Source organism: Moschus berezovskii, chromosome 15 (genome assembly GCF_049115385.1).
Source record: "Moschus berezovskii isolate FMDL1 chromosome 15, NW_MosBer_1.0, whole genome shotgun sequence".
NCBI lineage: Eukaryota > Metazoa > Chordata > Mammalia > Artiodactyla > Moschidae > Moschus > Moschus berezovskii.
Genome location: NC_142474.1, coordinates 69389881 through 69412795, shown reverse-complemented (window position 1 = coordinate 69412795; position 22915 = coordinate 69389881). Strand labels below are relative to the sequence as shown.

General features: G+C 45.6%; 1 protein-coding gene across 14 annotated transcripts in view; it reads left to right on the top strand.

Annotated features, from left to right (window-relative positions):
• The window catches only part of CELF2 (CUGBP Elav-like family member 2), a 577777-nt gene that overhangs the window by 391205 nt on the left and 163657 nt on the right, over window positions 1-22915 (top strand). For 12 of the 14 annotated variants that reach the window (XM_088844190.1, XM_088844197.1, XM_055427360.2 and 9 more), the window contains one exon: window positions 21398-21594. In XM_088844190.1, coding sequence (XP_088700316.1) covers window positions 21398-21594 — 197 coding nt within the window. Of the gene's footprint in view, window positions 1-20873; window positions 20892-21000; window positions 21226-21397; window positions 21595-22915 lie in introns of those variants that run through there. The other 2 variants (XM_088844196.1, XM_088844195.1) reach the window with 2 other exon arrangements.

The window sequence follows — 22915 nt, the reverse complement described above, 5'->3', positions numbered from 1 at the left end:
CATCACTGACTTAATGAACATGAGTTTGAGCAAACTCCGGAAGATGGTGAAGGACAGGAAAGGCTGGCGTGCTGCAGTCCATGGGGTCACAAAAAGTTGGAAACAACTTAGTGACTGAACAGCCACCACCACCTTGTATGAGAAACTGTTATTCCTTATTTAAGCGCTTTCCCACTTTTCTCAGATATTACTTAAAAATTAAAGAACCATGGGAAAGCACTTCGAGTCTTTCCTTGTTCAGTTTAACATTCAAAACAGCTCACTTAATCCTCACAACACCACAAGGATAGGCCTCGTTGTTTGTTTCTTCTCCAGCTAAAGGGCTTGCATTTGGATGACTTGCCCAGGATCACGTAACAAGAAGGCTGTAGAGCTGGGATTTGAACTTGAATCTGCCTCGCATTAAACCCTCCGTCTTTCCCACTGCTTTTACTTCCTAGAGGTGTTTTGTAGTATTTTAAAGGCACTCAGAAAAACAATCCATTATGAATGATTGAGTGGTTCAGATAACAGTACCTTATTAAGTAGTTTTTCCATGCATTCATAGGGAGGAAACATTTTTGTTACAACCTAAACAAAAACCTTGGATTGTGTTCCCTTTCCATTTTATTATCCCTGTGTGACCTGTGTATCTCCCAGGCCACGAATGCATCTCCTCAGCTGGCCAAGGAAAGGTCCACAGAGTGAAGTGGAGAAGAATGTGTGGCTCTGTGAAGCACATTCCGTGATTCCCTGCCGGCCATGCGCTCACATGCTGGGTCTCGGGGTTGTTGCTCTTCATGTTCCTGAATGATGGAATCTTTCCTGTCATATCGAAGAGGTCTTTTCAGGATGCTTTCCTCCTGAGGCCAGAGGCACCTGATTCTCCATGTCAACAGATAGCTCATCTCACTCTCACAATCCACAGCCGCAACCCAGTGTGTCGGTCCATGTAGTGTTATCTTGTCCTGATTTCCCTGACATGGCTTAAGTGAAAAAAATAAGGCAGTTCAGCAGCCAGCCAAAGGCCATGACACGTGAAGTCAGAAACTAGACTGAATGTGTTTATTTGAAGGAAAAAAGGTGGACCCAAAATGGCAAATGTAGCTTTGCAAAGTGGTATTTAGGATTGAATGGTGCCTTATTAGATTTACTAGGAGTCATTAGGCTCCAGCACCTGAATTAAGAGGCTTCCCAGATGGCTCCGTGATAAAGAATCTGCCTGCCAGTTCAGGAGATGAAGAAGACACAGATTCAGTCCCTGGGTCAGGAAGATCCTCTGGAGGAGGGCATGGCAGCCCACTCCAGTGTTCTTGCCTGGAGAATCCCATGGGCGGAGGAGCCTGGCGGGCTATAGTCCTTGGGGTCTCAGAGTCAGATGTGACTGAGCATGCACGCACATGAACTAAGAGACAGATTACTGTATTCTAGTTGCTTATCCCCTCCCTCCCCCCCATCACGTCATCCTTTCACCCCCCACCTGCAGGTTCCTTATGTACACCAAGGTAATCACTTAAAAACAGAGATACTGTGGGATGGTAACATAGGAATGAACAGGAGGTGATGGAGTCAAGTGAAACTGGCGCTTGGGACTTTGAGGTTCTTGCCTTTGTGAAGGATGAAACCTCAGGGAGAGGAATCGTGACTTCTCATCTGCTCTGCTCTTCCAGCTCTTAATGAGGAATCATGGTGCTGGCAGTAGTCGTCCGGACAGAAAACTAGTGTCTGTCCAAGTCAGAAAGGTCGCAGTTTAGTTGGCTGCTGAATGTTTAAGGAGCTCTCGTTTGGAGATTGTTAGCTTCAGAAGAAGGGAAAGAGTTAGTCACTCAGTCGTGTCTGACTCTTTGTGACCCCGTGGACTGTAGCCCGTTACGCTCTTCTGTCCATGAGATTTCCCAGGCAAGAACATTGGAGTGAGTAGTCATTCCCTCCTCCAGGGAATCTTCCCAGCCCAGGGATCAAACCCGGGTCTCCTGCATTGCAGGCAGATTCTTTACCACTGGGCCACCAGGGAAGCCCCTAGCTTCAGTTAAAAGTAATTAAGAACCAGTGCTACTTCCCTCCTTTTTTGTTACTTTTAATACAATAGGCCCCAAGAGCTTCTGTAGTCATTAAAAAATAAAATGCTTGTGCAGAACTTGTCCTCATAAGCCTTTTTTGAGCGTGGCCCCCTCACATACAAACCAGGATGTCTTTGTTAATTGAGTAGGGTGAGCCTGTTAGAACAATTGAGCTCAGTGTTTTGTAATCACATGACAAGAGATGCGAGTGAGTGCTTTTCTCTTGCACTTCTCTTAAGAGTGTAGACTCTTAAGCTATAGAAACATATATAATCACTATTTGCTGGTTTTATGAGGAGGAAACTGCTCTAATTGTCCTTGTCTCCAAGGCGGAGAATGGAGAGTTCATTCTGCATCACTTGAAAAAAATTTGTTTTGAACATGTGACCACAGTGCGTAAAACTGCCATGCAGAACCATGTCCAGGTTTCACAAGTGGGGAGGTATCCTTCCTCCAGATGGGGAGGTGGTTGTATTTGCAACCAAGAGGTTGCTTTTCCCATCAAGAGGCACACATCATAAGGACAATGGGCCTGACGTTGTCCGAAATAGTACGCAGATGTTAGATTCAGATAAATTTTACATTAAAGGGGGACGAGAGCTTCGTACCAGCAGAGCTGCCAGAAAAACACCTGTTCTTGTTTATTTGCATAAATTAAGTAGGAGTGAGCCTGGAACTGGTGTGGCTTGCTTTATTGAGGGACTCTGTGCTTTTCCTAAGTGTGCATTGTGATCCCGTGTATTAAAACTAATAGAGTGAAAGGTATTCCCACCATTCCCAAGTCGATATTTTTAGTAACTGAGAGCCTATCCTGATGCTTTATTCAGATTTTGCCACAGGTGGTCCTGAAACTCATGTACACAGCATAGAACAGGTGGAGTGGCTTTTGCTGACTGGTTAGAACAGGCAAAGTATAAATTTTAAAGGTGAATTTTGCCCTATCTCCTGCTTTGTCCTGCCTTTAACCAACCGGAATATAAGGCTGTGAATAATTAAAGCCGAGACTCAGCAGAAGAGACCTGTGTGGATCTTAATAAGAGTCAAGGATGGTTGATACTTGTCCCATTGGCAAAACAATACACCTTTGGTATCTTGGGTCAGAATACCATTGTGTCCTTTCTCATTTCTGAGATGCTTGGCTTCTTAAAATGGCCATCTTTATTTAGATTAAGGACCCATTTAGAGTAGTTTTAATAATGTATGATTTCATACATAAGTGATTCCATGATTTATTTCACCATTATTCTCTGTCAGGGTTTTGAATGTTATTGTTAATTAAGAAGAGGAAAAAAGGCATTCTCTCCCTTCAGCCAGTGAAGCCAGTTGCCCTCATTGTTAGCAATTGTTGTCCTAAAAACAACCCCCTAAACAGTTCTAGTACCCTGTCAGTAATGACCAGTTAATGAATTAAAAACTGACTTAGTACATCTCATCATTCTGGGTTCACCGGTGAGCTGACCCCTACCTGGAGCCCATTTATCTTAAGTGACCCATTGGCCAGAGGGAACCTTCTACTCATTTCCAGTCCCTCCCACCCACATTTAAATTATTAACTTGAATATTCAGGAGATGCCCTGTGCCTTCATCAGCTGGTACAGTTTGACTTTCCCACACAGCTGATCCCACAGATCGTGAGGTTTTAGGGCATCTAGGTGAAATCACCCTGAACAAGTCCTTTCTATAAACATGTTACACCTGAAGATGAGCCCGATGGCCAGAGGAGGTGGGATTTCCAGACGCAGCGTCTGAAATGAGCACGGAGGCTTTGCCCTTTCTGACTGTAGCTTCGGGACGCCTCTGGCATTCCTGTTATTCCTGGCTCTTTCCATGCCCGGCACTCACGGTCTTCGTATGCAGAGGTGGAGTGTTGCCAAGCTGTCCGCCAGCTTCATGATGCTTTGGGTTGCTGATGAAACCTCAGTGTGGAAGCCTCAAGAACAGGCTGATGTCAGATCATATGTAGAGTTGTAGGTACGTAGTTAGGACCTTTCCTCCTCATCTTGGCTCCCCCGCCACCACCACTGTGTGAATATCCTCCATCCTAAGATATCCATTCACTCAGGTGTGTGCTCTCTGGTCAGCTGATTTCCAAAACTGTGATTGCCTTTCTGTCATTCAGTATATTCATAATATTATGGACACACAAAACCTTATACAGTTCTATTTCCCAGGGGAAATGTGGTTTCCAGAATTGGCTCCATATGATTCAGGGAGGAGAACTGAAATTGTTTTCAGAGCCATTTGGGTGGTGGTTATTCATGTTTCTGTATCTTCTTGCACTTGATGCGTTTTGGGGTTTCCGTATCCATAGTGTTTCTGTTTTATCGTCAGTTTCACTAACATAAGAAACAGATCTTTCCAAGTAGTTGTGCTTTCCCTCAATCCATCTTCGAGAAACAAACCAACCAACAGCTCGTGGTTTTGAAAGTGAACATGGAGCTAAAAGCACGGTCCTAGGTATCACGCCTTCCGTTCTAACTCCGTGCGTGTTTCCAGCATAGTCACTGTGTCCATTGTCATAAGAACATGAACCCCGTCCACCCACATCCTAGAGGGACTTACTCTCCATTCTGCATTGTTGGAAAGGCTTCTTTCATGGTTGTATTTTAATGACTCCATTGATATGGGAATTCCCCTTCAGTTTATTGGATGTGATTGCCCTTATGCCATTGTCTATTAAAAAAAAAATACAACCCTAGAATCTAAAAGATCCTTGTAACACCTTTCCAATCATGGTCATCTTCATGGTCATCTTCAGATAAGTTAAAGCTGAGCTGCCAAAATGTAGTCAAACCTGTTAACATTCAACAAGAGGAAGAAAACAAAACAAAAGCCTCCGTAGCGATTTGTTTTCGATTTTCCATTTTGAAGTCACTTTTAAAGCTGTGCCACACTCAAATTATCATCTCCTATTCATTTCCCGCATGTATAACCTCCTCCTCCTCAAGGAGTCTATTTAGCAAATATTGTCAATTCCGGGAAATTATGATTGTAATTTTGGTTGCCCCGGTTTAGCGCTGTCATTTTAAAATTGAAGAAGTATTGTAATATGCTTCGCGTTGTTGTTATTAAAGATAACAGTAATTATTTCAGCAATTAAAAAATACCCACAGTAATCGTTGTTGTTCAGTCACTCAGTCGTGTCCGACTCTTTGCAACCCCGTGGACGACAGCACACTAGGCTTCCCTGTCCTTCACCATCTCCTGGAGCTTGCTCAAACTCGTGTCCATTTTAGGTGACTTTTCAACTTCTTTGTTTGACTCCCCAGGGCTTTGCAAGAGTGATGTGAAGTGTTGAAGAGTTTTGACAATGGAAGGAGTAAATGAGGAGCCCTAATCATGAACCCTAACAGGATGAGAGTATTTTAACTGATGAGGAAAAGGCGTGCTGTTTGTAATTTCTGTTTCCATGACCACAAATGTTTCTTCACCCAGTTCTTAGTAACATAGTATTGTGCTTGATTTACAACCAAAAAGTTTCAATCTCAAGTCCCAGGATCCACATTGAGTTATTAAATTTAAGCCTCATGACTCTTCCCACATATCTCCTGGATTCAGAGGACTACTTTGGCTTGTTAAGGTATCCTGTTGCTAGTGTCTTGGGCATTGTGTGCTCTTGAATGGTTTTTTCCTTTCATATCTTTGGCATAGATGGGATAGCAGGAAAAGAAACCAGGGGAAGGAGCGTTCATCGTAATATTATAGACTGCTGTTGTTGTAGTTGATAGTTTTTGGCTTGTTTTGCATTATTGTGCCTTGAGGTAAGGATACATTAATTCCTTGCAGTGGAGTGAGGTCGAGAGGTTTTCGAGCTCTGGAATCCTCTATCAGGTTTATCATTCCTGCAGATTTCCGTTTCGTATGCCCAGGGGACAGTGTATGGCCACGAGCCATCGTGTGGGAACCCTGGCTTTGAGAACCAGCTTGGCTGCAGGAGACCTGGAAGATCTTAGTGCCTCGTGAGCTAAAGCCTTCACCAAAAGGAGGCCTGAGGCTGTTTCTTCTGGACCAGACACTAATTGGAATCCCTGGTTATTCACGTCCTCATGATGAATTCAGTCAGGGAAGAAGGCTCTTAGGGAAATCAGTGTCGCCTCTCTCCTCCAAACCAGAGCATCTGGCTTGAGCCATTTGTGGCTCTGCCTTGCTGGACCTTGCAGAGATGGGAGAGGCGCCCACCCCTTGCAGTGGGAGGCAGCCCTGGCGCATTTGGCCCCAGCCATATGAAGTTACGAGAGAGCTTTCCAAAGAGAGAAAAGAAACCTTTTATGGGGAAGCAAGAACTTGTAGATTCTTCAAAAGCTGCACTGAAAGTTGCTACCCTAGCACCATGGTCCAGTAAAAGCCTTGAGCTTGGGTTTGACCCCATTAACTTTCCTCCTGAAGAGTGGAGCTGGGGGAGGGAGAGGAGTTTTGAGTGCTTAAGGAGTGGGCTATGTGCAGAATGTTTCTTCCCCCAAATTCATATGTTGAAACCTGTGGCCCAGGATGATGATATTAAAAAGTAGGTGTGGCCTTTGAGGGTGGATCCCCCATGATGAGATTAGTGTCCTTATAGGAGAGACCCCAAGGAGCTCCCTGGCCCCTTTCTCCAGGTTAGGGACACTGGGAGAAGTTGGCCATCTAGGAACTAGAAAGCTGGCTCTCAGACTCCAAATCTGCCAGTACTTTGGTCTTGGACTTCCAGAGCCATGAAAAATAAGCATTTCTTGTTTTATAAACCATTCAGTTCGTGGTATTTTTATTATAGTAGTCCAGACAATAGTTTCACCAAGTAATACGAAGATCCGACTCATTGGAAAAGACCCTGATGCTGGGAAAGATTGAAGGCAGGAGGAGAAGGGGACGACAGAGGACAAGATGGTTGGATGGCATCACTGGCTCAGCGGACATGCATTTGAGCAAACTCTGGGAGACAGTGAAGGATAGGGAAGCCTGGCATCCTGCAGTCCATGGGGTCACGAAGAGTTGGACGCAACTTAGCAACTGAACAACAGCAACCATCCAAAGACAGGGTGTGTAGAAGGGGATTTGAGCGGCCAGCTGTCCCTAGTGCAGCGGCGCAGCGGAAAGAACTGCATTGCCCCAGAAAAGCATGGCTGTGTAGTCGACTTCAAAAAGGACCAAAGTGTGGACAGAAAAGAGCGTCGTGACACTTTATTCAAGACCTTGGCGGTGCAGGGCGTGGGAGAAGACCGTGGGTCTTCAGTTGTATGAGCTACTAAATAGAAATGTGAAGACAGAGACTGTCTTACTCTTCACTGTATACTGAGCAGAGTGCCTGGCACTCAGTAAATAAGTGAAGAGAAAATATGGTGGAAGGAGTGAAATAATAGCGCGTACTGTGGCGGGGATCATTCCGAGAGTGTGAACTGTGAAGAAGTGTGCATAGCACCGGTCTTCCTCAGGTCTTCCTGTAAAGACTTTGATTTGCAAAATTGTCATCCTTTTAACTTTTCAAGGTCTTTAAGGATGTCCATGAAGAAGACATAAAACTTTAGCTCCGTTCTTAAATCATCTTTTCCAAATAAACAGAAGCATATTTTTCTTTCCATTTCTTTTCATGGTGGTGGTGGTTCAGTCGCTAGGTCGTGTCCGACTCTTCGTGACCCCATGGACGGCAGCATGCCAGATTTCTCTGTCCTTTACTGTCTTCCGGACTTTCCTGAGACTCATGTCCATTGAGTGGGTGATGCCATTCAACCATCGCACCCTCTGTCACCCCCTTCTCCGCCTGCCCTCAATCTTTCCCAGCATCGGGGTCTTTTCCAATGTGTTGACTCTCCACATCAGGTGGCCAAAGTATTGAAGCTTCAGCATCAGTCCTTCCAGTGAATATTCAGGTTTGACTTCCTTTAGGAGGGACTGGTTTGATCTCTTTACAGTCCAAGAGACTCTCCAGAGTCTTCTCCGACACCACAGTACAAAAGCATCAATTCTCTGGCACTCACTCAGCCTTCTTTATGGTCCACTCTTACCTCTGAACATGACTACTGGGAAAACCATAGTGTTGACTATATGGGCCTTTGTTGGCAAAATGATGTCTCTGCTTTTTAATGCACTTTCTAGGTTTGTCATAGCTTTCTTTCCAGGGAGCAAGCATCTTCTAATTTCATGGCTGCAGTCATCATCTGCAGTTAATTTTGGAGCCCCAGAAAAGAAAATCTGTCACTATTTCCCTATTTTCCCACCTATGAAGTAATGGGATCAGATGTCATGATCTTAATTTTCTTCATGTTAAGTTTTAAGCCAGCTTTTTCACTCTCCTCTTTCACCCTCATCGAGAGTCTCTTTAGTTCCTGTTGGCTTTCTGCCATTAGAATCTTAACCTTAACTGTGCTGCTGTTTGCCATTTCACTGTATCAACTTGTGTTTTCAGAATGCATCCAATTTACATAAATCCACAGTTGTCATTTTTTTTTTAATCTGACATACTTCCTCATAAAATTTCAGGTGGTCCATGTTTGGCTGTAGACTAGTCAAGGATGGTTCTGAATCCTGAATTCTAGTAATCCAGTTGTAGTTTTTCAGCAGCCTGGAGTCGGGGGCGGGAGTCACCCTGAGGTTGGATGTCGCATTTATATCTCTGGAGCCCATGTCTTTCACAGTCAGATTTAGTGAGTTGAGCTGTTAGCTTCCAGAAACAAAAGGGATTGCTTTAACCATATTATAAGAAGAAATTCTCTCCACTGCTGGATGAAATAAGGTATTTTCGAATGTCAGCTAAAGCATCCTTGCGGGCTGTGACTGGTACTTTATTTTCCCCAAAAAAGCAGTGCTTACTTTATCTTTTTTATTCTTGTTCGACTTGACCCACCAAACTTAAGCCACTCCAGAGGGGTCTCTCCCCACTCTCTCTTAAATGTAGAGAGATCGATATTTAATTTTTAATACTCTTTCCCAGGTTTTCTGACAGGTTATACATATGCTAATAGAAATAAGCTTATTATTTGAAGCGCTGAGCTGCTCGTCACCGAAGCTTCATTAACACCGTTATCACCGCCTGACATTTATCTTATAATTTTCTGGAGCTAACTGTTGTGTCTCCATGGAAACCCAAATTGCAATTGAAACAAGTGTGATAATAAAGGCATCCGCCGAGATTGACAGGGAGCCGAGCATGGTTACGTCTGTTGATGGTTCCTCCTACAGCTCAAGATAGAGATTCTGCGCTCAGGGGCGTTGAAAATTCACTCCTGCATCCTGTGTCCACCCTGGTTATGAATAGACGGCAGGTTTTACTGTGACCTCCCTAGTTCTCGTGTTAGTAATTAGGTCGCTCATTTTGACTGGCATCCTCCTGAGGCATCACGGATAGTGGATATAAAACTGACCGTGTTCCTCTTTGAAATCGAAGAGGAAATTCTTGCTGGATGCTTTTGTCTCTGAAATGTTGGCCAGGCCTTCTCTCAGCAACTTGCAGTACCCGAATGGGTCGTTTTCTGGATAAGGGGAGCAACCACAGCCTTAGGTCATATGTTCCCCCTCAATACTGAGGAACCTGCGCTGTTTTCAGTTCACGACTTCCCATCAGTTTGGGTTGGTGCCTCAAAGCAAGGAGTCATGGAACTGGAGTGGGTCCAGAGTGAATTAATCTGAAATTAATTTGATTCTGAAAGACTCCATCTGGCTGTGTTTGGGAAAGGCAGTTAGACAGATATATAAACAAATGATCATCTGTATTCATTGTGCCAGATGTAGTGTCAAAAAATGAAGAAATGGCTTTAAAAAAAAATCAACGATGGGGAATTTTGATATGATGATATTCAGCCTCGTGGAATAACAACTTTTATAATTTTGCACATAATCCTATTTCTATTCTTATTTGTTTAGGGAGTTAGAGCTGATGGTTTGTTTTTTTAAAGAGAAAGGCAAATTAAATGTCAAAGCCTATTTTAATTGGTGATTTAAGATGATAAATGGAATTTATGACATGTGGGGAGAGAGAGAGAAGACCTATAGATTTCCATATCAGAATGTGATGTTTGGTATTGATTTCATCTTAGATGTGATTTAGAGTTTTAAAAGCTAGCAAAGTAGAATGTTATTTGGACTTTGTCTTTTGAAATGGAGTTTTGCAGCATGACATGCCAACATGTTTGTCTCATAGGGAGCCATACGCAAAGAGCTGATATGCGTACAGTTCTGGAGGTCGTCTTCGAGTAATTACACAAACTTGGCAACGTTCTTTTTCCATTGCTTTAAACAGACTATCAGAGAGGCAAGTATTTTGGATCGCTCTCTAGGAATTTAGTGCGATCCCTCTAAAACCTCTCATCACTTTTTCTTATGTTGGGACAGAAAGATGCCAGAAAATTCATGGTTAGTCTCGTGAATGGTGTCACAGCCCTCTCTCATATGGGCCCTCTTTTCTAATTCTCAAAACTCAAACATCATGTTTTGTGATTATCTTAAAGAGAAACAGTTAAAGTTGGCTGCTTGATTAGGCAACAAGCAATTTACTTTGGAGAAACCACTTCCCACAAGGGAAGCAGCTTGTCTTTGCTTCAGTCTCCACCCACGACTCTCTCACTTCTCCCAGCCAAAAAGGCAGGTAAAAATCAAGCAGAAAATGTAAAGTTAAACCCCTTCCAGAGCCAAAGCGTCTCAGCAAAATAGGTTGCTGCATGTGAGGACCGCAGAATAGGTGGTCCACAGATCTTGACTTCTGATGCTCACAGCCTTGTTAGATCGAGGAAGTGAAATCTCAGCTTCCCAGAGCCGACCCCCGGGGAGGGAGTCAGTCTGCTCAGCCAAGTTGAAAGCTTACCCTTGAGGGCAGTAGTTCTCTTTGTTGTCTTATTTGTGAAGGAATTCTTCTTAACAATAAATTATATATTTTCTTGCATTCTTAAAGAAAATTTATTGAGCATAAGGTGACCCTTTAGATGAGACAAGGATAGTCATTATGCAGATTAATTATTCTGCTGGGCAGCTGTCCTTGGGAACTCCTGGAGAATGTAAGTCAGCCCAGCTATCTACCATCATAAAACAGGAAATCTTTGAGGAATGGATTGGGAAGCTCCCCAGAGAGCTTAAGGGGCACAAGCATCAGCCTGGAAACTTTGTGAAATGTGTTTTTGACTGCTCTGATGTTCTTTGTTTTAAAAAAAGTAAACTTTTATTTTTCTTTTTGTGCTGCACAACTTGTGGGCTCTTAGTTTTCCCAACTAGGGCTCGAACCCAAGCATTGGAAGCTTGAGGTCTGCCAGGGAAGTCCTGATGTCCTGGGGTTGGTTTGATTGTTTGTGTTTGTCGGTATTCTGTTTTTGACATTTCACAATCATGTGAGTTGAAGACTTATCATAAAGGCATAAAGGCTTATCATAAATACATCTGAACCTCATAAATGGCAAATGCACAGAAATACACAAATGGATTCTGTTTTCTGATCTAAACTACAGTCATTAGTATGACGTAATTAGTTCTTATTAACCGTCAGCTTTTGATTTTCCAGATCAGTGAAAGGAAAAGCAGCATTGCTGATCTCCATGTTTATCCTCCAGCTTCTACTGCTGGCTGCATCCCTAAGGCAGGCATTCAGGAATTAAGTTGTATTCCTTGATCACACATCGTTTATGACCAAGGAAGGTAGTCCAGAAGCAGGTTGAGGAAAGAGCAGCCTGAGATTAAATTTTGCCATTGATAAATGGTGAAATGAATAATGAATGGACAGATGATCAATATTTAACGGAAGGACAGATAGAGTTCCGAGTGCCAGGCAAACTCAAAGGTCAGTGAAATCTTTGTGCTTTAGTCCAGAGCAGGAGAGCCCCCTGAATGGTTTTGAAGCAGTTTTATCATCAGAGTAGTCAGAATTAGGTCAGTGGCTGCACCAGGAGAAGTGCACCTGGCGGGCATTTCGAGGAAAACAGGCCTGACTCGTAACTCACTGGTAATAGGTGTAGTGACCCCCAGATTCAGTACAATAGTTCCAGATGGGGTAACATGGTTCTTTATGGTTGTGGTGATGAATTGTGTAGTGTGTGACTTAACTCTGACAACTTTTAAGACTTCTCGCTGTACTGAATCTGTTCATTCAAAAGATAGCTGTTGTACTGAGTCTGAATGCAGGGCTCTGTGCTGGCCTTCTCTGAGCACTTCTGTTTAGAGCTGCTCCCTGGCGCCCAGCCCTCTCCATCTCCCTTTCCTGCTTTATCTCTTCTCCGTTGAAATGCTTGCTTAGAAGATTTACTTAGCTTGTTTTACGTCCTGCTCTAGACTGGAAGCTCCATAAAGGCAGTTGTACCTGATCTGATTCAGTGTTTTATCCCCTGCACGTTGAATAAGGCCTGAATAGCGGGTCACCTCAGGGTTGTATATCGAGGGAATGATTAAGACATCTGTGTCACCGGGAGTCCCACAGTCTCACCGTGTGCCTGACTGGGGGCTCAGTTAATGATGGTTTCCGTAGGTTGGACAGTCAGAGAATGGGCAGGTTTGGGCTGGCGGTCACCCTGTGTCACATGCATGTCCTAAGACATTATTCCTGGTCTCAGATTTGGGCTGGGGCAGGCGGCAGATTGAGGCAGTAAGAAAACAGCGACACTGAATGTGAAACCCAACTGGAGGAAAGGAAGACGGGAAGCGGTTATTTGTCGAGGCGCTGAGCTCGAGGTAGTGCCAGCCCTTCTGCTGACTGTCGCTGGAGAGGGTCAGATGGGAGGGTTGAACGGACGAGCCCAGGGGGAGTGATAGTGAGGGACAGGACGGCTGGAGGGGTGACCCCAGAGGAGTTAGGCCAGAGTGAAGCGTGGCGCTGGAAGGGCCTCATGGACAGAACGGCCCCCCAGTTCCTTGGAGCAGAGGTGGGACCCTGGGCCAGTCCCCCCAGGTGTGGGTCAGCAGAGCAGGTGATGGCCATCCAGTTGTGGGTCCACGTGGCACTGTCTCCAGGCTCTGGTCCCTCGTCTCAGATGCAGGGGAGGGGAGGGGGTACCCTGAGCCACGTTCTCTGCAGGCCCAGCTTCCTTGCTGCAGTGGTTTTCTTTTCGTCTCATTGCCAACTCAGGGAACAGTACAGCTTGTCACCCTGTGGCTCTCATTATTGCAGACTCCCCTGGCAAACTGGACCACGAGGATGGAATGTGGTCACAATGCCGAATGCCAGGCCCCATGGCCAGATGAGTCCCTGTGGCTGGCTGACCATGAACCCTTATATACCGCTCTCCTCTGGGCCTCAGGCTCTGTGGTTTGGTTCTGTATTGTACATATGGCTGGTTCTTCTCAGTGGCTACTGGTGGCTTAAAGGCATAAGTTCCACGTTTCCATTCTCTCTCCTTCAGACCCAACACCATTCCTGACCTAGACGGCACCTGTGTGTGTCAACACCTATGTAATAAAAGGAAAGAAAAGGGCTTTGTGTGTGAATAACTCTCAGGGGAGGGGAAGGGGGCAAAATCCCACCAAGGTGAACCCTCCACTTCTACCATGAGCGTTTCTTTAGTGGATGCAGGGTGTTGTAAACCTGACCTGATTGCATTCTTTCTCTCACACGAGTCAGTCGAGGCGAAATATTGTAGCCAGTGGTGGGAGCAGGAGTTATTTGCCTTGGGAGGCACGGTCACTGAACCCCAGGTACGGGTGCCAGGCACCGGGTCTGTTCTGTGTTGTCACTCTCAACATAACACATCCCGTGTTTTCATCATTCACTGCCAGAATGTGAATACGGCAGACATTTTAGGTAAAAATCAGTGTTCGCTTTGGGAAGTTCAGACCAGTATTGAGTTGTCCCCCACCTCTTGTCTTCATTTCATAATGATTCATGTTTCAGTTAACTGACATGGGGCCAAGCCAGTGTCTTCTCCATCATCCAGAAGGGCCACTTGCAAGTAGTTGCCCATGCCCACAGGTGGCTTCCTCAGCATTTAGCCACGGGCAAGTGAATCAGCCTGGAAGGGTACCCAGAAGGGGTGTGCAGCCCAAGCCAGCGCACCCCCTCCCTCGCCTCTGTTGGCTCATCTGGAACATTGACCCCCGCCCCTGGAGGGGGAGGATTAATTAATGTGAGCTCCAGCAGCACTTGGAAAAGGTGAAGCCCAATATAAATCTCCTGCATGATGATTATTTCCCTGTTGCCATTTCTAAAGGTTCATCTACAAACTCTCCCTGTACAAATGCCTTCTGCTCTGCAGTCCACAGAACTCTTTCTGATAAACCCCTGAGGGAAGTGAGCTCCCTGGGCTAGGGCTGTCCGGAGCTGATACCCGACTGCCTTCCCAGCGAGGGCGGTCGTGTGTTCAGGCTCCAGGGACCCCCTGGATGTCGCCACATTTGCTTCTTTGTGGGGCTTTTCCAGCTTTCTGCTTTTTACCAGCAGTCCGGTTAAGATAAGCTAGTAAGGTCTCCCTTTGCCTTGGTGAGTCCATATGCCTGTGTTGTGCAGTTTTCTGCCAGAATGGTTTCCTGCCAGTCCGGATTGTACTTCATCCTGGTAACTGAATGTACAGCTTTTAGGCCTGCCTCCACATGCAGTCCTGCACTGACTCCAGCCGTCCAGTGGCACACCCATCACAAGTGCATGCTTTCCTTGTGAATGAAATCGGTGTCCTGTCCACTCTTAATAAATGCTGTTTGTTTTCAAATTTTGTCAGAGCCCAGGGGTGAACATTGTACATGTGGTTATACTTGTAGGAAACTTGGACTTTTCTTCAGAGGAGCACAAACTGATTTATTTACAGTCTGGAGAAAGGCTTTGCCTTCTTCAACAATACTGGGTATTATTTGATCCATTCGATCTTCTGTAAATTCACCAGTTCTGTCTGCAGAAGTCTCACCTCAAAGACTGAGGTCCCCTTCCCGTTACTGGTGAGGCCGATGTGGGGCCCCGTCTGTAACTGGTGGACAGGAGACTCACAAAGCTTCAGCTGCACATGAGAAATGCTCTCAGTGCCTTCCAAGTAAATACGGGAATGGCCTTGGTTTCATCGTCCGATGCCAAGAAAACTGATACCCAGAGAGTTTTGTTAGGTCAACCAGAATCTTCCAGCCGTCCAGCATCTCCCTGATTGAGATACAGCTGTGTTGGTCCGCCGGCAGAGGCGCTCTGTTGAAAGCAGTCACAGAAGATGGAGGTGTTCTTCATGGTAACCCCAAAGTGGTGTGTTTTCAAAGGGAGCTGCAGTTCCCAGAACTCGAGGCTGGGTGACGGCTGATGCCTCTTCCTAAATGGAGAGGTTAGGTTTAGAGCAGAGGGTCATGACACTAGTGCAGGACCAGTCTCTGATATATTCCCCAGAGAGTGGCATGAGAAAGGACTGATGATGTCCCCCACGCACCATGTTGCCAGTCCATCAAGGAGAGAATTCTGTTCTTAAGTAATAAGCCACAGCAACAGGGACAGTGTAGAAGGCTCTTAATGTGACTGAGTTTCACGCTATCCCATTGCCCGCCAGAAAGCCCCAGGCCCATTGCCAAGTTCTTCCCGCTTGCGCCTCACACAGCTCAGCCTTGGACAGTTTCCTGCAGTCACCACACAAAGCCTGTTTCTTCATGGGCTATTACTTGAGTATGAGGATATTAAAAAGTGGTCCCTCAACCCTTTAAAGGAGCAGCCTGTCCACTGACTGCAAGGATGGGGCTGCAGTTGGGATACCAGGAAGACCCGGCACAAGTTGAGAAAAAGGATGCTCCAGTGGCAGCCCCAAGCCACCAGCCACTCAGACACTTGCAGAATCAGAGAAACAAAGAGCCATATGGGGACCGTGGTGTCTCTTTGTTTTACACATGAGGAAACTGAGTGGTTACACGATTACCTTGGGATCTCACCGTTAATGCTGAGCCAAGACAAGGACCCAGGCTGGTCAGTCCACTGCCAACTGACTTAATGACTTCTGGGTGACTCAAGCACTGGTGTCATGTTCCTGGCCCCTCCTTTCTGTTTACCCGAAACAACTTCCTGATGAAATGTTTTGGTGAATCTCAACTCTCTGTCTTTAAAAAAATAAACCACTTACATTTACATTTAGATCTATTTAAGTTCATTAAAGTAAAATTTTGAAATTCGTTTTTTCAGTTGCAGTAACTTCAAGTGTGTAGTCGCCACATGTAACCCGTGGTTACCATGTTGGATTGCGTAGGCTCCATTCCCATCATTGCACACAGTTGGCAGCACTGATACGGGAAGTCCCAAGGAACAACAAAAAAGCAAGATGGATCAAGAAGTATGGAGTAATAAAACTATTAGTAACTAGCAAGGAGATTGGGCTTCCCAGGTGGCTCAGTGGTTAAGAATCTGCCTGCCAAGCAGGAGATGCAAGTTCCAACCCAGGGTCAGGAAGATCCCCTGGAGAAGAAAATGGCAACCCACTGCAGCATTTTTGCCTGGGAAAGCCCATGGACAGAGGAGCTTGGCGGGCGGTGGTCCATGGGGCCACAGAAGAGTTGAACAAGACAGTGACTAAACAACAGCAACCAAGGATATTAGCTAATTTTATCCAAAATTTTTCCAAGACAAGGCATCTTTTTGTGTTGTTTTCAGGTTGGTATATCTTCTGACGGCGACATTTTATTTCCTTTTTCAACTTTTATGAAATTATTTATAGCCACTTGGGATTTCTCATACCCGTTTTGTAAGTTTGTTATTCTTTCTTTTGCATTGATAAGTCAGACATAATACAGAAAGTTGCTGTCCAAGGAACAAGGTAAAATAATAGAAATATCATTTATTTTGTTTGCATTCTCCAAAAAGGAGCCTGCATTCCCTGGGATTCATAAAAGCTTGCATCCTGGAGTTAATAACAATAATAAGAATATATTGAATCGGTCATTATAATTTCTGTAATATTTTGCTACTTAGAGGAACCTCAGAAGATTTTGCATATCCTCTGTTGATCTGGTTCTTTCTACTCAAAAATAGAGTAGGGAAGTAGGTCAGTGCCAGCATTTAAAGCAAAGAGTAAGCACTATCATTTTTACCCCCAACATCATCATATTTTCATCTTGGCTCTGAGATCAATATCACCAGTGCCTGCTGACTTAATGCTCTCCAACTCATGGTCCAACTCCATGTGGCATCTGGCCTGGAGGAACCTTATGTGGCTCTTTGCCAAGAGCAAAAATAGAATTGACACCCAGGATAGCATCATAGTTTGTAGGTAGCAGAGATGTATGCGCTTGTGTCTCAGGCCTGCCAGTGGCCACTGAATCCACAGGAAACATCACTCTCAAGAAACCCAGTTCACAGATATTAAGCAGTAACTTTTGGCCTTTGTTACTGTGTCCGGATTCTGTGTACTGTGTTCAGATTCTGCAGACACCTCTTCTTAGGAGTGTGACATTGGAAAGTCACACATAGAGGTCACTTTACCTCTATGACTCTCAGTTGTTTCATTTCCAAATCAAGGATAATAATTTCATCTTTGTGGAGCTGTTGTGGTGCTCTTGTGTCCTGAACCTGGAAAAGTTGTTTGGCAAAGAATAGGCTGTCAATAAATCTTTGAATTTGAATCTAATTCCTGCCCTGTGCTGGGGGCCAAGGATCGCCAGGGAGGGTAGGAAGGGAGCTAGTCTAATCAGACTGCAATAAATAGAAGGTGTTACTGAGAGTCTTAGTGAGAATTGGGGTATCTGTTCCCATAATTACCCTTCTTTGTAGATCGAATTGATTTCCCTGTGGCCTCTGGCAAGTACCTCGAAAGGTTTAACTGTCACACATGATTTCTGGCTTCCTTAGAAGTATCAGCTCTTATAGCCCCATGAGGACAAAGGAGTCAGTAAGTCTTCTATAGAGATGAATATCAGCCGGGAAGAAAGTTGGAAGTCCAAAGAAGGAGGAGCTCATGTGTTAGAACTAAGTTACCCAGGCTCCTGATAATACCATCGGGATCCAGGGCATGGGATTCAGCAACACAGGGGTCATCAATAGGATAGGAACACTGATGCTTCGATCAGGAAGATGAGCCTTTGCTGTGAGTTTGTATAACAGCTAGACATTGTTGGACTCAGTTAATGGATAGTCATGCTCTTAGCATTTGATGCAGACCTTTGGAACATTTGTTTGCAAAATGGGCAGGTAGTTGGGAAGGATTCAGATCTGGAGAAGAGGTGCTCATTCATGGGATCCTGTGCGAATAGAAAGGGAGGCAGTCTCCGGAGTTGGAGACGCTTTGTATGATTATGGAGAAAGTATGGGTTGTAATGTAGGCACAATAGACTGTTAAGTTCCATGCTTTGCATCCTGATTCTCACACACCAAAAGAGGAAAGATGTATGTGTGTGTCTGTGAGTGTTGCCTTTTATCTGGCAGCGTGATTCCAGGGAGCCGGTAGGTCTTGCTCTTGGCCTTGTCTTCTCATAGATTTTCCACAAGCTGTTCACTCACAGCCCAAAACAGACCTTATACAATACTTGACCACATGATGGTTTAGAAATAGTCTGTGCTTCTACAATGTATTAAACTGATAATCTTAGAAAAGGAAATTATTTCTTAGATATCTGCAGTCTGAAAAATTTCTCATAGAAATGGTAAAAGGACTAGATAATATATGTAAAGCACCTAGCATGGTGTCTGGCCTAGAATTGCTCACTGAAAGATGCCTGTTATTACTTAGGATATGAATTGTGTTTGAGTCCACACTAGGAAAAACTTTGGATTGAAAAGTAGACCCGTAGTGGTCACTCATTTCTAGTGCTTCACAGGAGCACAGAAAAGATTAACAGTGGAAACAGCTGACACCTATTAAACACTTTGAACTTGGGGCCACATCCTGTAGTTAGCACATGGCTCAACAGAGGTGAAGTCTGTTGTTTCCATCTTACAGATGAAGAGTCTGAGGCCCAGAGCCACACAGTTAGGAAATGATAGTGCCAGGATTCAAACCCCAAGCACCAACCCCAGCCTGCATCAGGATACAAGAGATCTAAAGGCATCCATGAAGGATGACTGAGGGTCAGGGATTTTAAATACACACCAACGTAAAGACCGAAAGGTGAAGCACAAGCCCCTCTTCACGGTGTCTCTCTCTACGCACCCCAGGGAGTGTGGTTTTTTTTTTGAGAAAGTAGAAATGGGCCCTTGTTTGGAGACCCATGAAAGAACACTTGCTCTAGAATTCTAAGTTGAGGTATGAGGGCCAGTGTGCTGCCACCTGATCCGTCTGTTGTGTTACCTCTGTTCAGAGGAGATGCAGGAGCCCCATTTTCTGAACTTCCGTTCTCTGTTAGCTGGGGCCCGTGGCAGCGCCTTCCTCTTTTCATTCTAGCTGATTGTCACCAGCGGTAACCACAGGCCCTTCCTGTCCCAGAAATAAGTCTTACCACCCTCTCAGCTCTCAACGAGCTGTGAGCGCTACACTCTGTTCTGCGTGGGGCTCTGCCACCTCCTCCTTGCCAGAGTCAGCCCTGTGGGGTTGAAGTGTTTATTGAATTCCCGGAGGGCAATTTGAAAAGCAGTCGAGGTGCATGGGAAGAAGATAAACGCTCCAGCTCTAATATAAACAAGCGTTACATTACACCTAAATTGTTGAAGGAGGTTTTGCGCTCAATATTGTATTCAGTAGAACATTTTTTTATAACAATAAGGTTGATTAGAGAAAGCTCTGAAAGTGCTTTCAAGTTAGTCTGATTGTTTATCTCAAGGATTAAAAAAAAAAACTAGAGTGGTAAATTGGGCGATAAGGAGAAATAGAAATTGAAGCCAAGACCTAGTTGAAGAGTATTTACCATCTTTTTCCTCTCTGGATTAAACTGAATTCAGAATTTCTCCTTTCCATAAGTTTTACTGCTGTTGTTTGTTAGCCATCAGTGTCTTTTTTTTCCTCCAAGGGCTCAGGACTAGCCTAGTTTTGCAGCAAATTTAAGGTGCTCTGAGGGGTTTTGACTGAAATAAAGAAACCTACTTAAGATCTTTGAAAACCTTCTTATTGTTACCCTAGGCTACAGTGAAGAGACCATTTTCAATGAAGCTTTAGTCCATGTGGCCATTTCTTAACCTTTCTGCCTCCTGGGCTAGAAGCTGGGGTTGGGGGGCAGTCATGAACGTGGCTCTGTAGGTTCTATGTTTGCTGAATTTAAGTGCATTTTATGTTTTCACAGACTGAGGATTAGTACTGCAAATCAGTGCTGCTCAGGGCATTCAGCCTTGTCACTTGGCAGAGTAGGTGGCTTTTGGGTGCATTGAGGCGGGTGGGGGGAGATGAAAAGAGTATGTGGCTTTGCTTTATTATTTACTGCAGCTTAAATGGTGGAGGAATCCAAGTAAAATATGAATGCCTTCATCATCCTTTTACGTGTTGGTGACTAGACTTGCAGGTTCTAAACAAGCATTCTCTCTTTCAAATGAGGGTTTTGGAAAACAGCATTAAGGAAGATTGATATGTAAAAGCTTATGGTCTTTGCTCTTTGTATCGGCCCCAAATATTTATTGAAGCTGGGAGAAGGAAAGGCAGACTTCACTCTTTTCTCTCCCAAACGTGTGATTGTTTAGAACTCAAGTGCAACATCTGGATGTCAGATATACAGAGAGCAATTTATGGAGTGTGAAAGATTTGAAATATTCAGTGTCCTTTAGCGGGAACTCAACTTTCCGGGACTGCTTTTTTTTTTTCCCCCTCCTATTACAAAGCAGGCAATTCTGAGATCGCCTTTGCCTCTCTGAATTAAAGCCTTTGTGCCCGGGTCCCATAAACAATGTGCTTTTTAAAGGGGAGCCCCCCTCCCCGCCAGGGCCCTTTTCTCCAGCGTGGGCAGCCAATCGGGTGCACCCAGCCGCATTGCTGGAGCACTTTCTCTTCTGAGCAGCAACAACGTACTAATTTGATGCACACATGGATGCCTCGCGGGCTCTGCAAATTCATCACCAGCGTCTTGCATTAGTCATCTGACGGACTGCCAAGTGTTTCGTTTTCTTTTCATGTGACTTTATTATTACCACCTCTCTCCTGTCTTCCAAAAACCTTCCAAAAGGGGTGGGGGTGGGGGGTCGTGGGTAGGAAAGGCAGCAGAAATACAACCTTGCCTTTCTCTGCACATGAGCGCCAGTGTGGGACTGATAGCGCTGCGGATGCGTTGATGGCAGCCTCGCGGAGCGAGACCTGCACTTAACTTGCAGCTGCCTCCCTAGCCGGGTTTCAAGATGTCCACGCCCCGGGTGACACCCGGCGGGGCGCTGCCCTGGGCTCGGGCGGCGGTGCCGAGCGGCAGCCTGCAGTGAGCGCCCGCGCCGCGGCCGCCGAGGAGCAACCTAATGGTGCCTGTGCTTTGTTTTAGTTCATCACATTTCCACGACTCATTAGGCACTTTGCCCCGTGCTCCTCTTCCTCCTCCTTCCGCCTCCCCGCCCCCACCCCACCCCCGATTTTTTGTCTTCCTGTCCCTCGCCCTGCAGCCCTAACTCTGGCTCCCGCTTCCCTTTTTGACAGTAACGGCACAGCCAACAAGATGAACGGCGCTTTGGATCACTCAGACCAACCAGACCCAGATGCCATTAAGATGTTTGTCGGACAGATCCCCCGGTCCTGGTCAGAAAAGGAGCTGAAAGAACTTTTTGAGCCTTACGGAGCCGTCTACCAGATCAACGTCCTCCGGGACCGGAGTCAGAACCCTCCCCAGAGTAAAGGTACAGACAGCAGGGCTCGCGCGCGCGGGTCAGGGGCGTGCAGTCCAGGCCTGCGGGGGTTGGGCTGGGGGTCCTGGTTATTCCCGGGAAGGGAGGAGGGTGAGAAAGACACGCCCCGCTGCCCCTTTGCCCCGTGGCCGACGGGGCTCCTCCCAGCGCTTCTGCCTGCCTCCCGGACAGGTGGACCAGCTGGCCTGGGATGCAGGGAGGGAGGAGCAGGGGGCGGCCGCGCCTCTCTCCAGGCGCGTGATTCCTCCCTGAGGTCACTTTCTAGGCAGCGCAGGCTCTTCTGGGCAGAGTGGCTGGCCTCCCAGAGGAATAGTGTTTCTTAGCCTTGCATTTCAGGAGCTCTTTCTACCTCCCCACGTTTCTGTTACTGCCCATGTAATTACAATTGCATTTCACTTTTCCGTAGCCTGTGGGGATCTTGAAGTACCCTATAAACAGCAATAAGCACTGGTGTAAGGAATAAAGGGTACACTTCTAGGAAGGACATTAATTCTTGGGGTCTAGATGGAGATCATTAAATGAAGTGTGCCTTTGGGGAGCGGGAAGTAGCACCCTAGTGGCCTGAAATAGTTAGCGCACCTTCCGAAATGCTTGTGGTTTACGCCCTTAGCAGTGGTAAGATTCACATGTGCAATCTGGAGGCTGTCATTGCCTCCATTTTAAGATGAGGGTGATGGGGAGGGAGGCACCATTCTTAAATAGAGGCTGGAAACGTCTGTCCAGGTTGAAGCTTCTGGATATTGGAGTCACCCATTGTGAACTCTGTGTAGAAATGAATTTACAGTATCTCCTCTGCTGCTGCCATCTGTTCTCTGTCCATGTTTTAACCTCGCTTCGATAATTGTTTCTTTCTTCTGGATCTCTTGGTCTTCCTACCCTGGGCTCTTCCATCTCTTTGTGAGTGTCACAGTTGCTGTCTCCCTGCACCTCGGTACTTCTGTCTGGCTTGTTATCTTTTTTCTCTGCTTCCTCTTATAAGAACCCCTGGAAGCTCAATGTATGGCTTGTGCACACACTTTAGTTGAACACATGAACGTCAGCCCATTCTAGTCTCTGAGCCTCTTCCTTACTGTCAAGGCGAAGGGCTACTGAGTCACTGTTGGAACTCTGACGTTCTGACTCAGAAATGTTGGGCCATCTCTCGTTCCTTGTAGTTGCTGAGGTCTGATAGGACTTTTTGGAAATGTTCAAGAAATTTTGAAACCCCTTGTTGCTGTTCAGTCAGACTCTTTGTAACCCCATGGACTGTAGCACGCCAGGCTTCCCATCCAGCATCTCCCAAAGCTTGCTCACTCATGTCCATTGAGTGGGT